Below are 17460 nucleotides of genomic sequence, written 5' to 3'. Positions count from 1 at the left end.
TGAAGTTTTTACAGTTGATGAACTTGATGGAATGAGAAGGGCTCGGACGGAACCTTACCTGTAATCTTTGTGCCGGCTTTTGCCTCCTGCGGTACTCCCAATCCATGTTCATTCTCTCCAATAACTCTAAAGTAATAAGTGGCTCCTTCTAGAAGCTGGTCCACTTTATACGTCAATGCGTGGCAGTTAGTGGTGACGGAAACCCAGGCCTTTTTACTCGCCTCTCGCTTTTCAACGTGGTAGGCCTTCACTGCGTCGCCACCGTCATTCTCAGGGGCTTCCCACGTGAGGGTGGCCGAGTCCCTGGTCACTGCTGAAACCTTGACATTGACTGGGGGTCCAGGAGAATCAAGAACCTTGACAACTAACGGTAATGTTGCCTTTCCTAATGGCGACTCAATGCTGACACAGTATTCTCCAGAGTCATTTCTTGTTGACTTTTCGATGGTCAGTGAAGTGCTGGAGTTTGTTGAATCAATCGTTCCTCTCACCTTTAGGTCGGTGCCCTCCTTGGCCCATTCCACCGAAGGAGCAGGTTTACCCTTGAATGGAACATTGAGGGTAAATGCCGTTCCGTGCTGAACCACAAGGACTTTGCGCATCTCAACATCCACATCGAAAGCTGGCTCTGCAGTTATTTCCACTGCTGCAGCCGCATCGGAGCAGCGGCTGCGCCTACTGCTTCCAACTTTGTTGATTGCTTTGACGCAGAATTCATATACCATCTCAGATTTTAGTCCAGGAACTGTGAACTCCAAGCTCTTGGTGAGAGCAATGGCCTCAACCCATCTCTGCGGTTCTGGTGACTCGTGTTCCTCCTCTTCCTCTTCTTCATATTCCCCTTCAACCTCCGCCACCGCCGTCACTGGTTTGTGGATGTACTCCCTGTATTCGACGGCGTATCCAAGGATAGGAGCGCCTCCATTGTTGGTAGGTGCTTTCCAAACAACAGACACGCTGTCCTTTGTTGAATTCACGATCTTTGGCTTGGACGGAGGACTTGGAACGGCCTGAGGATCGACTGCTCTAAATGAAGCAGAGGCTTCACTCGGAGGGCTCAGACCGGCCGCATTTTCAGCGTAGACCCTGAAGTCATACTCGCAACCCTTTCGCAGTTTGTTTGCCACGGTGCTACATTCAGCGACTGAATCTCTATTGACACGAATCCAGCGCATGCCGGTCTTCTCCCGGCGCTCAATCACGTAGCCAGTGATTGGACTGCCTCCGTCGCTCGTCGGTTTGCACCACGTGACGGTCATTGACTCTCCAGTTATGTCAGTGGCATCGACGTTAAGAGGAGCTGTGGCAAACGTGTACGGGTCTGTGATCTTGACAGCCTCGCTCTCCAAAGCCTCACCGTTTCCGTGCTTGTTGATGGCCAAAACCCTGAAGATATATTCATTTCCCTTCAGCAGTCCCCTGACGGTCAAGTAGGTTTTGGTGACGTCAGCCTTCACTAAAGTCCAGGCCAGGCGGCTGGTCTCGCGCTTCTCAACAGCATAGTGTGTGATCTCAGCACCACCGGGCTCCTGAGGTGGACCCCACGACAGAGTGCATTCCTCAGACGTGAGACCTGTAATCTGCAGAGGTCCTGCGGGGGGCCCTGACTTATCGATAATGACACAATGTAATGGCATGCTAACTGTCCCGGCAATGTTCCGTAGCGTGAGTAAGTATTGACCGGAATCTCTTCTGATGCAGTCTTTCACAATCACCGAAGTCGCGGTATCTGTCGAAACAACTTGGATTCTCGCTCTCGGCACAATCTCGCTGCCGTCTTTGGACCAGGCGACGACGGGGGAAGGGCGGCCTGCGATGTCAGCGTGAACCTTTAAAGTTTCTCCTGCTTTCACAAATACAGTTTCTCTGTATTTGACATCCATCATGATTCGTGGAAGCTCCACATCATCCTTGACGGCGATCGGGCCAGTGTTGTCTGAGGGTCCGCTGAACAATCCTGCCGAGTTCTTAGCAATGACACGGAAGTCGTATTGACTGTCCTCCGTAAGGCCCGTCACGTGGTAGCGAGTCTCGGGCACGTTGGTGAAATTGCACCTTGTCCAGCGACCTTCCGGAAGATCTCGACGTTCAACGATATAGCCAGAGATCTTGGCGCCGCCGTCATACTCTGGTTTGTCCCAACTCAAGGATACAGACGTTCTGCTGACAGCGGTGACAACGGGGGTTCCCGGAGGATCACATGGATCTCTCGCCGCCACAGCCTCAGAGACCTTGCTGCATTTACCAATGCCAGCAATATTTTCAGCATAGACACGATATTCATACATGATACCCTCTTCTATTCCAGTGACTTTGTACTCAGAATCCTTGATCATTCCTCTGTTCATCTTGCTCCAGAGAATGCTGTCGCGCTCTTTCCGCTCAAGGTGATAGCCAAGAACAGGACTGCCCCCGTCATTGACAGGCTCGTTCCAGGTCACCACCATGTAAGACTTTGTGGCGAGCTTAACTGCTGGTGTGGAAGGGGGTCCGGGTTGCTTGAAATTGTACTGAGCTGTAATTGCAGGAGAATCTAAATGTGTGCTCTTTCCATAACGATTGACTGCGTAGATGCGAAATTGGTATTCTGCCCCGTGCGTCAGGCGGCTGGCTCTGTAGACCGTTCTGGCCACATTGCTCGCGGCCATTTGCCACTCTTGTGTGTTGGTATCTCTCTTCTCAACGATATAGTTACTTATGGAGCAGCCGCCATCGTAATCTGGTGGAGACCAGGAAAGCGTGATGCTGTCAGACGTCACGGCGTCCACCCTAAAGCTTGTCGGCGGACTGGGTTTATCCAGGACGACTACGCTTAGCTGTGATGTTACTGTTCCTGCGGTGTTGGCCAGGGTGATCTCATACTTTCCAACATGCTCCCTGGCAGCCTGCTTAATGAGCATCTTGGACGAGGTCTCCGTGTTTAAAATTGTAACCAGAGAAGTTTGCTTCACGGGAAGACCGTCCCTCTTCCACGAGACAACGGGCTTAGGTCTGCCTCTCACTGGAACCTCAACAGCCAGGTCATCTCCGGCCTTCACGCTGTATGTTGTGAATAATAGGTTGGCAGAGGGCTCGATGGCCATGTCCTTTGCGTGCACAGGCAAACCGAGCTCCTTGGGCTCACTCTTTCCTTTCTCGTTGATTGCGACGACTCTGAAGAGGTAGGTTTCGTTGGGAGTCAGATTAGGAACGGTAGCCTCCGTCACCTTGACTGTGCAAGCTGTACCCCATTTTCCACCACTCTTGGGCTTGAACTCCACATTGTAGCAGATGACTTTACTGCCGCCGTCGTGTGCAGGTTTGCCCCACGAGAGCGAAACGCTGGTTTTGGTCACATCGACGACGGTTACATTGTTTGGCGGCATGGGTACCTCTGAAACTTTAGTTTCTCTGCTTTCAACCGTCAGCCCTTGGCCGTATTTATTAACAGCACAAACCCTGAAGTAGAAAATGCCACCCTCGGGCAACTCTTCAATCTTAAAAGTGTTTGCCGTGCAGTTGCTGGTAACAGTCGTGTAGGCCTTACGGACAGACTCCCTCTTCTCAACGATGTAGTTGGTGATTTTAGACCCACCGTCAGTGAGCGGCGTATCCCAGACGAGCGTCGCTGAATCCTTTTTGAGATCCTTCACACTGAGGTTCTGCGGTGCACTCGGTGTATCCAAAATCCGCACGGAGACAACGGCACACTTTGAACCGCTGCTGTTCTCCAAGTTGAGTGAGTATTTGCCACTGTCCCAGCGGTTAACATTGTCAATGACAACCATAGTGTATGAGCTGGTGGTGTCGATGACAGCGCGGTCTGTGAGAGCACCATCCATTTTTTCCCATTTTACAGTGGGTTCTGGCCTTCCTCTGATGGTGACGAACAAACGCAAGGTACCACCAGCACGCACAGACACCACCTTTCTGAGATCAGCATCAAGCTCAATCTCCGGTGCTTCCTCCCTGTCCACAGCAACCACCGTGCCATGGATGTAAGCGGCCTCACCCACACCCTCGGAGTTGATGGCGCAGACACGGAACTGATATTCTTCCAATTCCTTTAAGTCCGTGACAGTAAGTTGAGTAGCCTGAATGCCAGAGGGTGGCGTACACGTGGCCCACTCTTTTTCAACCGGTCTGTCTACTGTCGGGGCGACTTCCACCTCCTCTGTCGATTTTGGTACTGGCGTATACTCTCGCATTTCAACTACGTAGCCCTTGATATAGGCGCCACCGTCAAAGTCGGGCTTGCCCCAGGAGAGTGAGACAGAGGACTTTGTGTAGTCTGTCACCTTGGGGTGGTGCGGGGGTCCTGGGGGCTTTGTGGCATCACAGGCTCTATAAAGTAGCGACAGTTCACTGAGGTCTCCGATTCCTGCCTCATTCTCGGCTGCGACACGGAACTCATAAAAGTGGTCGGCCATCAGTCCCGTCACTTGGAAGTGAGCGTCTGTCAGTTTTTGTCGGTTGCACTTTGTCCAGCGGACACTGTCTTTGTCACGTTTTTCTAGATGGTAGCCTGCGACATCTGCCCCGCCAGTCTGCTCTGGGGCTGACCATGACAGAACCATTGAATCCTTAGTGATCCGACTTGCCTCCGGTGTTCCAGGAGCACCGGGGGGTTTGTATGGATTGCGGGCAACGATGGGCTCACTCTCGAGACAATCGCCGACGCCGTATTTGTTGACAGCCCTGACTCGTAAAATGTATTCATTCCCGGCGAGCAGGTTTGTTAATTCGCAATGCAGACTGCAGACATTGGCGGCAGCCACCGTCCATGATAAACTGCTCGTCTCCCGCTTCTCCACAATATAGTGAGTGATATTGGCACCTCCGTCCAGGGATGGCTCGGACCAGGCAAGGGTACATCTGTCAACCATGATTCCTGTGACCTTCAAGGGTCCTGTGGGTTTTCCTGGTTTGTCAAGGACTTTGACTGTGACTGGGAAGGTTTTTGTACCACCCAGGTTTTTGAGCACAAGTTCATAGTGCCCGCTGTCCAATTTGTTCACGTCCTTAACCGTCAGGGCAGTGCATTTGGGAGTGCTCTTCACTTCAATGCGTAGAGCTCTGTCCATTTCCTTGCCTTCCTTGAACCAGAGCACGTCAGGAACTGGTTTTCCGTGGATGTCGGCATCGAGAGTTAAATGTTCTCCAGCATTGACCACGACGACGTCTTTGTATTTGGGGTCCATTGAGGCCCTTGGTGGCTCAATTTCATCCGTAGCAGTTATAGGTCCAGAGCTGTCGGAGGGCTCGCTGAAGACGCCGGCTGCATTTCTAGCGATGACCCTGAATTCATATTGCTCATTCTCTGTCAGACTGCCGATGTTATATTCCGTCTCCGTGATATTTGTAAAGTTCTCTCTGACCCAACGCTTATCGGGTGAGGCCAGGTCTTTCTTTTCTACAATGTAGCCATTGACTTTGCTGCCGCCGTCATACTGAGGCTTGGTCCAACTAATCTTAATCAAGTTTCTAGAAATGACGACAGCCTCTGGAGTGCCAGGGGGGTCGCATGGATCACGTGCGACAAATGACTCTGAGGCTTTACTGCACCTGCCAATGCCAACAATATTTTCAGCATAAACCCTGAACTCGTATCCAATTCCTTCTTCGAGATTACAGATCTTGAACTGAGTATTGGTGATGAGTGTCTTGTTCAATTTGTTCCATAGGATACTGCTTCTCTCTTTGCTCTCAAGATGGTAACCAATAACAGCGGTTCCACCGTCATTGACTGGCTCATTCCATTCAATGACCATCATCTCCTTGGTTGCAGATTTAACATACGGTGTCCCAGGAGGGCCTGGTGGCTTATACGGGTATTGGACAACAATAGCCTTGGAGTCTAAAGGAAGGCCTTTTCCATATCGGTTTTCCGCAATGACCCTGAACTGGTATTCCACGCCCGTCTTCAGCTTGGTCACTTTGAAAGCTGTCCTAGCTAGCTGCAGGGTGACCGACTGCCACGTATTGCCGGTGGTTTCTCGCTTTTCTACGATATAATGTTTCACTTGGCATCCGCCCTTGTACTCTGGGGGGTCCCACGAGAGGTGGACAAAAGTGTTACTCACATCGACAACTTTAAGTGGACCAGTCGGTGGCCCTGGCTTATCGAGAATAATGACATCCATGTGAGCGATAAATGTGCCGGCGGCGTTGTTGGCAGTGATGGAGTACTTTCCAAAGTCCTCTTTGCACGCTTCAGATATCTGGATCCCAGTTGTTGTGAGCGTGCTCACCACATTGACTCTGGAGGTCACCTTCAGCAGTTGACCATCCTTTGTCCAGGTGACCTTGGGTTTGGGCCTGCCAAGTATAGGAAAAGTCAGGCTCAGGTCTTTTCCTGCCAACACACTATAAGTGTTGAACTGCATCTTAATGCTTGGCTCCAAGGTCATGTCACTAGCAACAACGGGTGTCACGAGTGCCTTTGGCTCACTCTTTCCCTTCTCGTTGTAAGCAATGATGCGGAACAGATATTCCTTTCCGTTTGTGAGGCCTGTGACCGTGCCTTCGCATGTCTTTGTGTTCGTGGCAACACCCCACTTCTCCGTACCCTTGGGCTGCATCTCGATAAGGTAGCCACCAATCCTGCTACCTCCGTCATGCTCAGGTTTTTCCCAGGCCAATGACACACTGGCTTTGGTGACGTCGACAAGGGAGATGTTTCCGACAGGAAGCGGTACCTCGGACGCCTTTGAAGCCGTCTTTGTTTCGTTTGCCTGGCCGACGCCATATTCATTCTCAGCCATGACTCTGAAGTAGTACATAGCACCCTCTATCAAGTTCTCAACCTTGAATGTTGTCTTTGTACATTTGCTTGTGACGTTTGCATAAGCCTTCCTGGTGGATTCACGTTTGTCAATGACATAGTGCTTGATTTTAGAACCTCCATCGATTAGTGGCGCATCCCAAACAAGAGTGACTGAGTCCTTCCTAACATCTTTCACTACAAGATTTTGCGGAGCTCCTGGCGTATCAAGGACTTTAAGGGTAACAAACTCTGACACAGACCCACTGCTGTTAGTCAGGGTTAGAGTGTATTTTCCTGAATCCCATTTGTCACACGAGTCAATGGACAGTTGTGTGAAGGTCAGACTCTTTTCAACCAATGCCTTTTCACTCAGGTTTGTGTCACCCTTCAGCCACTTAATCTCAGGTGTCGGCCTGCCCTTGAATGGGACATGGATCCTAACCGATCCACCGGCCTTCACGGATATGCCCTTCCTCAGTTCAGAATCCAAGTGGATCTGTGGGGGTTCATGCCTTTCTTCTGGTTTCGCGGTTCCCGAGAGAACGGCTGGCTCGCCGACTCCGAGTTTGTTCAGAGCGCACACCTGGATCCTATACTCCTGACCGTCTGTCAGTTTGTGGATCTCATATTTGCTGACACGCAAGCCAGTGGGGGGAGTAACCATGGTCCATTCTTCTTCCTCAGCCTTGCAGACTTCAACAATATATCCTTGAATGGCGCTACCGCCGTCAGACAGCGGCTTGCCCCACGACACAGTGATTGAGCTCCGTGTCGAATCGACGACGTTGACATATGCAGGGGACCCGGGTTTGTACTTGGGGTCGCATGCCTTGTAGTAAGAGCTGGGTAGACTGGGCTCTCCCAAGCCAACAACATTCTCAGCAGCCACTCTGAACTCGTACTCGTGGCCGGTGGTTAGCCCAGTGACTCTGAAGGAAAGGTCAGTGATTTTCTGTCTGTTGCATCTGGTCCATTTAACTCCCGCTCGATCCTTCTTTTCAACAACGTAACTTGAAATTTCACTGCCACCGTCAGACTCCGGGGCAGTCCAAGTAACACTCATTCCATCATGAGTAATGTTGGCCACATCCTCAATGTGAGGTGGACCAGGAAGAACAAAAGGAATCTTCATGATGGCCGCGCCAGATTCTAGTGGGCTGCTAGTGCCATAACTGTTGACCGCCATAACACGGAACATGTACTCACTGCCTTCCAACAAGTTGGTGACTTTGTAACATGTGCTAGTGCAGCTGGAAGAAACAACAGTCCAAGCGAGACGGCTCGTCTCTCTTCTTTCAATGATGTAATGCGTGATGGGGCTTCCGCCATCGTGTAAAGGAGCGTGCCACACTAATGAGCATCTATCCTCAGCTACCCCGGCGACGTGAAGGGGTCCCTCGCAGGGGCTCGGTCTGTCTAAGACCAACACTCTGAACGGCACGGTTTCAGTGCCCGCTTCGTTCGCTAGCCGTAGTGTGTACATTCCGCCGTCCGTTCTCACAGAATCTTTAATGACTACCATTGCGTGAGTTTCTGTGTTCTTCAAGGCAATTCTGAGTGTATTCTCAATTGAAACATCATCCTTGAACCACTGCATTGCTGGCAGTGGTTTGCCACGAACATCTGCGTCCAGTTTGAATGTCTCCCCAGCATTGATGACAATGGTCTTGGTGAACGCAGGGTCAACAGAGAACTTAGGCGCCTCGATCCTGTCGCTGGCGGTGACTGGTCCGCTGCTGTACGATGGCTTGCTGACGGTGCCGACGGCATTTTTGGCTATGACTCTAAACTCGTACTGGGAATTTTCTGTGAGGCCAGTGGCAGTGAACTGGGTCTCAATCACATTAGTGAAGTTTGCCCTCACCCAACGGCCTTCTGGCAAATCACGCCTTTCCACGAGGTAGCCGGTTATATTACTGCCACCGTCGTATTCTGGTTTGGTCCACTGGATAACAATGGCATCTTTGGTCACATGGATAGCTTCTGGCGTACCAGGAGGATCACATGGATCTCTGGCCACGCAACCCTCTGAAACCTTACTGCACCGTCCCGTGCCTACAATATTTTCAGCGTACACCCGGTATTCGTACTCAATGCCTTCCTCTAAGGGATAGCTCTTGTAAAAAGTCTCACAAATGAGTGTCTTGTTGATTTTGACCCACAGAATACTATTCCTCTCTTTTCTTTCAAGATGATAGCCGAGGACTGGACTGCCTCCGTCCGAGATGGGCTCGTGCCACTCCACAATCTGGTGATCTCTTGAGAGCGAAGGAATGAACGGCGTGCCCGGTGGGCCCGGTTCTCTGTACGGGTACTGAGCAACAACAGCAGAGGAATCGAGGCCGTGACTCTTTCCGTACCGGTTCTGAGCAATGATTCTGAACTGGTACTCAGCTCCAGTCTTCAGTCTTGGCACTTTGATTGTGGTTCTGGCACAGTTATTGTTGACGTTTTCCCAAGTTGTTGTTACGGTCTCTCTCTTCTGCACAATGTAGTTTGAAATCTGACAACCACCATTGTGTTTTGGTGGATCCCATGATATAGTCACGCTCTGTGTTGTAATCTCATCAAATCTCACTGGGCCAGTTGGGGGCCCAGGCTTGTCAAGTACTATGACTTCAACGGTGGCTTCTTTCTTTCCAGCAGAGTTAGCGGCATGAACGCTGTACATGCCTCCATCGTCACCTGCCGCCTCCTTAATGCTCAGAATTGTTTGAGTCTGAGTGCTGTGAATGTTCACTCTGCTAGTGAAGTTCAAAGGCGCTCCATCTTTGGTCCACGCTATTGTTGGTTTTGGGCGTCCAAAGATTGGCACTTCAACCTTTAGGTCTTTACCGACATGTACGCTGTAGCTGCTAAAGGTAGGGCGCACGTCGGGCTCGAACGTCAAGTTCTTTGTCATGACGTGGCTAGAGAGGACTCTGGGGTCACTTTTGCCCTTGTCATTTATTGCTGTAACTCGGAACAGATATTCCTCCCCTGGGTTGAGATTGGAAATGGTCGTCTCCATTGTTTTGTACGTGTTGACACGAGACCACTTCTCCTGTCCCTTAAGCTGTACCTCGAGCAAGTACTGGATGACTCTGCTGCCGCCATCGTATTCCGGATGTTCCCAGGCTAAAGAGATGCTTGTATTTGTTTGATCGGTAACAGTCAAGCTCCTGGGAGCCTGTGGCACCTCTGAGACCTTAAGCGGATCGACCGTTACTGCAGGCAGACCGATACCGTGTGCATTCTCAGCAAGGACTCTAAAGTAATAACTGCAACCCTCCTGGAGTGGCTCAATCTTCCACGAAAGAGCATGGCAATTTGTGACCACGGCAGCATATGTTTTGCGGGTGCTCTCCCTTTTTTCCACAATATAGTTTTTGATTTTGGAACCACCGTCTAAAAGAGGTACTTCCCAGGCAAGTGTCACAGCTTGGTTTGTAATTTCTTTGACTGTCAGATTAATAGGGGCGCTCGGTGTATCAAGAACCCGGACGACGACAAATGCAGATTTGGTTCCACTGGAATTCTCTGCAGAGATCGTGTATTTCCCACTATCAGCTCTGCTCATCTGGTCAATTACAAGGGCTGTGTAACTGCTGGTGACTTCAACTTGAGCCTTTTCCTTGAGTGGAGCATCGTCTTTGTCCCACTTGATACTGGGCGTGGGTCTTCCCTTGATTGGAATAAAGAGTCTAAGTGAAAGTCCCGCCTTAATTGTCACAATCTTTCTCAGTTCCGGGTCAATGTCAAGGTCCGGTTCATCTGCTCTGTCCTGGGCAATGACCATTCCGGCAAAGTCGGCATGTTCGCCAACCCCGACCTTGTTGCTCGCACACACTCTAAATTTATAAGCCTGATTTTCTTTCAGGTTTACAACCTCAAATTTGGTCTTCTTGACACCTGTTGGCGGCGTGCACATGATCCAATCTTCCGCAGGCACCTCTGCAGCCGGGGCTTCAGTCTGAGCCTCACCACCTGCGACTCGCTCTGTGGCAATGCAGTACTCAATGATGTATCCCTGTATCTCCGAGCCACCGTCACAGATAGGTTTGTTCCACGACAGAAATATCGATGATCTCGTTGTGTCTGTAACTCTGGGGTTCTGTGGCGGGCCAGGCCTGAAGACCGGATCGAGGGCTTTGTAGAATACCGTTGGCGACGTAGGCTCACCGACGCCCACAGAATTCTCTGCTGCAACCCTGAATTCATAACTGTGGCTTTCCAGAAGACCCGTGGCCTTGAATGTCAAATCCAACACAGCTTGCCTGTTGCATCGAGTCCACCGTACACCTTCTTTATCATGCTTTTCAATGATATATGTGGTGATAGGACTGCCTCCATTCTCACTGGGAGCCTCCCATATGAGCACCATTGAATCCTTTTTCACTTCTGCAACCTCTAAGCCTTTGGGTGAACCAGGGACTGCGTAAGGATCTGCAATCATCACCGGCTCAGATGCAAGCGAAACACCACTACCATACTCGTTTACAGCATGGACTCTGAAGATGTATTCATTCCCTTCCAGAAGTTTTGTAACTTTGTGGCAGGTATTCGGCACTTTTGGATCCACGACAGTCCAGACGAGTCTACTTGTTTCTCTCCTCTCGACGACGTAGTGTGATATTTTGCTACCGCCGTCTTGTATCGGTGCTTTCCATGAAAGACAACATTGGTCTTTTGTTATATCTGTTACAGTAAGAGGTCCCTGTGGTTCTCCAGGTTTATCCAAAATGACCACATTCACCTGTACAGACCTTTCTCCTCCTGGATTTTTCAACAGCAGAGTATAGGCACCTCCGTCGGAGAGTTTCGCTTCCTTGACAGTGACACAGGCGTGGGTTGCTGTGTTCTTAACCTCTCTGTGTATTGTGCTTCCAATTTCCTGCTCTCCTTTCAGCCAAGTGATAGAGGGCGCTGGTTTGCCGTGGACGTCTGCGTCAATCTTAAAATGGTCTCCTGCTTTGACCGCGATCGTCTGCGCGTACTCGAGATCAATGCTGATACGAGGGGGCTCAATCTCATCCCTTGCGGTGATGGCCCCAGTGCTGTAAGAGGGGAGACTGAAAACACCAGAAGCATTTCTTGCAATAACGCGGAACTCATACTGGTTATCCTGCACCAGTCCAGTTGCAACATATTCCGTCTCGATGACATTCGTGAAGTTTGCCTTCGACCAGCGGCCTTCGGGAAGCTCTTTTTTTTCAACCGTATAGCCTGTGATCTTGGCGCCACCGTCATACTCTGGCTTGGTCCATGTGATGTGAACCGAATCCCTGGTAATCCTGGTTGCCTCAGGTGTACCTGGAGGGTCACAAGGATCTCTGGCGACGTGACCTTCTGACACTTTGCTGACTTTGCCAATGCCCACAATGTTTTCAGCATAAACTCTGTACTCGTATTCCATTCCTGGTTCCAAGCCTGTGGTCTTGAACGACTGGTCTGTAATAAGTGACTTGTTCAGTTTGACCCAGAGGATGCTGGTCCTTTCCTTGCGCTCCAGATGGTAGCCCAAGATAGCGCTACCTCCATCATTTACAGGCTCATTCCATGTCACAGTCATGCTGTCCTTTGTGCACATTAGAATGGAGGGTGTCGCCGGTGGTCCTGGGAGCTTGTACGGATATTGGGCTACAATAGACTCTGACAAGAGCGCCGGACCTTTCCCGTATCGGTTTTCCGCTGTGATTCTAAATTGATACTCGGCGCCAGTTTTCAGTCGGGCTGCTTTAACTTTGGTCCTTGCGAGCTTTGGTGACACCATTGTCCAGTTAGTTGTGGACGTGTCTCTCTTTTCCACAATGTAGTTTTTGATTGTGCAACCGCCGTCATACTCTGGCGGGTTCCAGCAAAGAGTCACACTGTCAGAGGTGACCTCTTCAACCTTAACTGGACCACCGGGCTGACCAGGTTTGTCCAGTACGACAATGCCGATGTCTGCCGTTGCCTCCCCCGCTGTGTTTCCAACGGTAACGTGATAATGTCCAAAGTCATCTTTGGAGGCCTCTTTTATGCTTAGGTTTAACATTGATTCTGTTGCACCAAAGTTGACTCTGGTTGTTCTCTTAAGCGGCTGGCCGTCTTTGAGCCAGGAGACGGCCGCTTTGGGACGGGCGACGTACGGAACCTCGACTGTCAGATCCTCACCTGCCAACACGCTGAACGTGTTGAACAACATTTTGACGACGGGTGAAATGACGAGATCTTTCACAATGACAGGGACGCCAATTTGACGAGGGTCACTTGTTCCTTTCTCGTTTCTCGCTGCCACACGGAACATGTATTCTTCACCTGCATTGAGGCCGCTGACGCAAGCTTCCGTTTCTTTCACGATCACCGCCTGTGTCCATTTATCTACGCCTTTGGGTTGGACCTCTACAACATAGCACCCGACTCTGCTTCCGCCGTCGTGCTCTGGCTTTTCCCACGACAGTGTGACACTATTCTTCGTAACATCTTTCAGACTGATTTTACCAGGGGGTTGGGGCTTCTCAGACACTTTAACGGACTCGCCAGTCTCAACTGGCAGGCCAATGCCATATTCGTTCTCTGCCAAAACTCTGAAGTAATAGTTGCATCCTTCGAGGAGCGGCTCGACAGTAAAGGTGGTGTGATGGCACATGGTGCTGACCGTGGCGTAAGCCTTTCTTGTGGACTCGCGCTTTTCAACAATGTAGTTCTTAACCTTAGCTCCACCATCGTTTGATGGCGGATCCCAAGTGAGAGTGACAGACTGTTTTGTTACAGCGTCAATCTTTAGATTCTGTGGCGCACTTGGCGTGTCGAGCACCCTGACCTGGACCGTGACTGTCTTGGAACCGCAGCTGTTCTCAACTGTGAGGTGATACTTTCCAGTGTCAAATCTATTGACATTTCCAATGACAAGGGATGTGTAGGACGTAGTGGTATCAATAGTGGCTCTCTCGATGCGTTGGCCATCCTCTTTGGTCCAATTAGCCTGGGGAGAGGGTCTGCCTCTGATCGGAACAAACAGTCTAAGTGTGCAGCAAGCTCGGAGGGTGACCACCTTGCAAAGTTCTGCGTCCAAATCGAGGTCTGGGGCCAGGAGTCTGTCCTCAGCCTTGGCGTTGCCAGGTATGAATGTAGGTTCCCCAATTCCCTCCCCATTTACAGCAGAGATTTTGATTTTATACTCCCGACCCTCAGTTAGGTTGACAATGGTGAATGAGGTCGCAAGTAGTCCTTCCTTGGGGGTCACAATTGTCCACTCCTCCTCTTCTTCCTTCTTGTCAGATGTGATGCAGTCTTCAACAATGTAACCGGTGATGTCAGAGCCACCATCATAGGCTGGTTTGTTCCAGGCCACAGTAACAGATGACCTGGTCGTGTCCAGGATCCTGGGGTTGCACGGAGGCCCAGGTTTGTACAATGCGTCACTGGCCTTGTAGAATGGACTGGAGAGGCTTGGGGCACTGAGGCCAGCAGCATTCTCTGCAATAATCCTAAATTCATATTCGTGTCCAACAATAAGACCTGTTGCCTTGAATTGCAGATCTTTGACCTTCTTCTTGTTGCACTTGACCCAGCGGAGGCCTGCCCGGTCTTTCCTCTCAACGATGTAATTTGTGATTGGTGTCCCACCATCACTCTTTGGCACCTGCCACATAATGACCATTGAATCTTTGGTGACAGCGGTGACCTGGGGATTCTGAGGCACATCCGGAACCGTGTATGGGTTGTCAGCAATAATGGGCTCAGAATCAAGAGGTTCGCCGTTGCCGTATTTGTTCACCGCCATAACTCTGAAGATGTACTCGTTTCCTTTTAGAAGCTTTGTCACCTTGTATTCCGTAACCTGGATGTCTGAAGAAACATTGGTCCAGACAAGTCTGCTAGATTCCCGCTTCTCAATGACGTATCCTTCAATCTTTGCACCGCCGTCATCGAGAGGCGGGGCCCACGTTAGGAAGCAGTTGTCAGCCGTGACATTTGATACCCGAAGAGGTCCGACTGGTGGGCCGGGTCTGTCCAGTACTTTCACTCTAAAGATGTGCTTGCAAAATCCACCTACATTTGTGGCAGTCAGAACAAATTCGCCTCCGTCCGATCGGATGGAATCTTTGTTGCTCAGTATAGTTGTCAATTCATTGAACTTCACGTCCAGTTTCAGTGTGTTCTCAACCTCTTTCTCATTCTTGGTCCAAACCATGGATGGGGTTGGTTGGCCTGCAATGTCTGCTTCGAGCTTGAAGGACTCTCCTGCCTTCAGGAGAAGCACATCCTTAAAGATGGCGTCCACCATGATGCGTGGCTCAACGATGCTGTCCTTGCATGTAATAGGGTCCGAGGGCTCAGATGGTGCACTCACAGCTCCTGCTGAGTTTCTGGCCATGACACGGAACTCATAAGATGCATCTTGTGTCAATCCACTGACGGTGAATGTTGTCTCAATGATGTTCGTGAAGTTTGCTCTGATCCAGCGACCGGCAGGGAGTTCTCTCTTCTCCACTGTGTAGCCAGTAATTTTGAATCCGCCGTCATAGTTGGGCTTTGACCACTTGATGGTGATGACGTTTTTGGAAATAAAAACAGGCATAGGCTGACCTGGGGGATCCACAGGGTCCAAGGCCATTATTGCTTCGGAAGCTTTGCTGGGCTTGCCGATTCCAGCCATGTTCTCTGCCATAACGCGGAACTCATAGGCGGCTCCATCGTCAAGGCCTGTCGATTTCAGGACATTTCCTTTCACCAGACCTTTGCTGATTTTTTGCCACATAATGCTGCTTCGTTCTTTCCTCTCAACGTGGTACCCGATGACTTCATTGCCACCATCAGAAACGGGTTCATTCCAGCCAATTGTTATGGAGTCTTTGGTGAACGCCACCACATGGGGTGTGCCCGGTGGTCCGGGAACTTTGAACGGATAGGCAGCCACTACTGATTCTGAGGTTATGGGAGGTCCTACGCCATACCGATTCTTCGCCTTAACCCTGAACTGGTACTCTGAGCCAGTCGTCAAACGGTTGGCTTTAAACATGGTACGAATAGCAGTGGAAGTTAGTTCTGTCCAAGTCTGCGTGGTGGTGTCTCTGATCTCAACCACGTAATTAGTAATTGGAACACCCCCATCATTCTCTGGAGCATCCCATGCAAAGATGCAGTAGTTACGAGAAATTTCGTTGATTGTAATTGGCCCTTTGGGTGGCCCCGGGACATCGTGGACTTTGACAAAGATGTTTTCCACCACACTGCCAACTATGTTCTTTCCTGTCATGGTATACACTCCGCTGTCTGCTCGGGTACATTCATTGATGGCGAGGATGACAGTCGCAGCAGTTGTCTCCACGTTAGTCCTCTGGGTGAGCTTCAAGGCGGCGCCGTCCTTCTGCCAAGTGACGACTGGCCGGGGACGGCCCATTGTGGGAATTTCAACCTTGATGTCGTCTCCAGCTTTTGCGATTACGGTTGACTGACATACACTGCGCAGATCAAACTCTGGCAGGGAGGTCGACTCCTTGACAACAATAGGCTTGCTCTCCCGTGGGGCACTTCTTCCTGATTGGTTGACTGCCATCACGCGGAAGGTGTACTCTTCATTCTCATTGAGATTCCTCACAGTGAAGTCCATGTTCTTGAGGCTTGTTACGTGGGCCCATTGATCAGTTCCTCTCTTCTGGGCTTCGAGGACATATCCGGTCAGCCTGCTTCCACCGTCGTGCTTGGGTTTGGTCCAAGCCAGACTCACAGAGTTCTTGGTGACATCAGTTGGAATGACGCTCTCCGGAGCACTTGGGGCCTGGGAGGCACGGAGGGGGTCGGGCGTTTCGACCGCTTCGCCGACACCAAACTCGTTCTCGGCAGACACTCTGAAGTAATACTCGCAGCCTTCGCACAGATCATGAATTTTGACTGAAGTCGTCGGACAGGTCGTGACAACAGTGGCAAAAGCCTTACGAGTTGATTCCCTCTTCTCAACAATGTAGTTTGTGATCTTGGCGCCACCATCAATGAGAGGCATCTCCCACCAAAGGACAATTGATTCTTTATCGATTTGGACTGGTTTCAAGTTGAGAGGAGGCCCAGGTGAATCCAGAACTCTCACATGAATATTTGCTGTCTTTTTTCCAGCGGCATTTTCGAGGGCAAGCTCATATTTACCGCCATCATTCCTTGCACTTTCTGGAATGACCAGCATTGTAAATGACTCAGTACTGTCAATGACAGCACGTGGCACAGGACTGCCCTCCTTGGTCCAGGTGACTGTCGGTGTAGGGCGCCCTTTGATGGGCACAAAGAGGCGAATGGAGCAACCAGCCCTGACAACAAGAGTTCTCCTTAGTTCCATGTCCAATTCCAAATCAGGTTCAGCTGCACGCTCCACTACCTCAACCAGTTCCTGAGTTTCTGCGGGTTCACTTATGCCCTTAGCATTTACTGCACTAATTCTGAAGTGATACTTGCTTGCGTTTTCAAGCCCAGGAACAACAAACTCTGTGATTTTCAGCGTAGACGATGGCGTGTCCTTAACCCACTCCTCTGTTCCTTCCTTTCTGTGCTCGATTACATAGCCAGTGATGTTGAGACCGCCGTTATCCAGGGGTTTCCCCCAGTTGAGAGTGGCAGTGGTCTTGGTAGTGTCTGTAACCCTTGGATTTACTGGCGGTCCAGGGACATCTGCCAATAACATAAAGCCCGCTTTTAGTGCACACGTTACACTATATCATCCACGCACATCGTTTTTAGAGGCACTTTTGTGTGTTTGCAAT

The 17460-nt window shown here is 50.5% G+C and overlaps 1 protein-coding gene across 3 annotated transcripts in view; it reads right to left on the bottom strand.

The window, feature by feature from the left end:
- The window catches only part of LOC125973801 (titin), a 116826-nt gene that overhangs the window by 24589 nt on the left and 74777 nt on the right, over positions 1–17460 (bottom strand). For all 3 annotated transcript variants that reach the window (XM_049728297.1, XM_049728299.2, XM_049728298.1), the window contains one exon: positions 59–17368. In XM_049728297.1, the coding sequence (XP_049584254.1) occupies positions 59–17368 (17310 nt within the window). The remainder of the gene's footprint in view (positions 1–58; positions 17369–17460) is intronic.

The sequence above is a fragment of the Syngnathus scovelli genome, chromosome 8, assembly GCF_024217435.2.
Source record: "Syngnathus scovelli strain Florida chromosome 8, RoL_Ssco_1.2, whole genome shotgun sequence".
Taxonomy (NCBI): Eukaryota; Metazoa; Chordata; class Actinopteri; order Syngnathiformes; family Syngnathidae; genus Syngnathus; species Syngnathus scovelli.
Note: the sequence above shows the minus strand (reverse complement) of the source record. Positions and strands in the feature narration are given on the sequence as shown.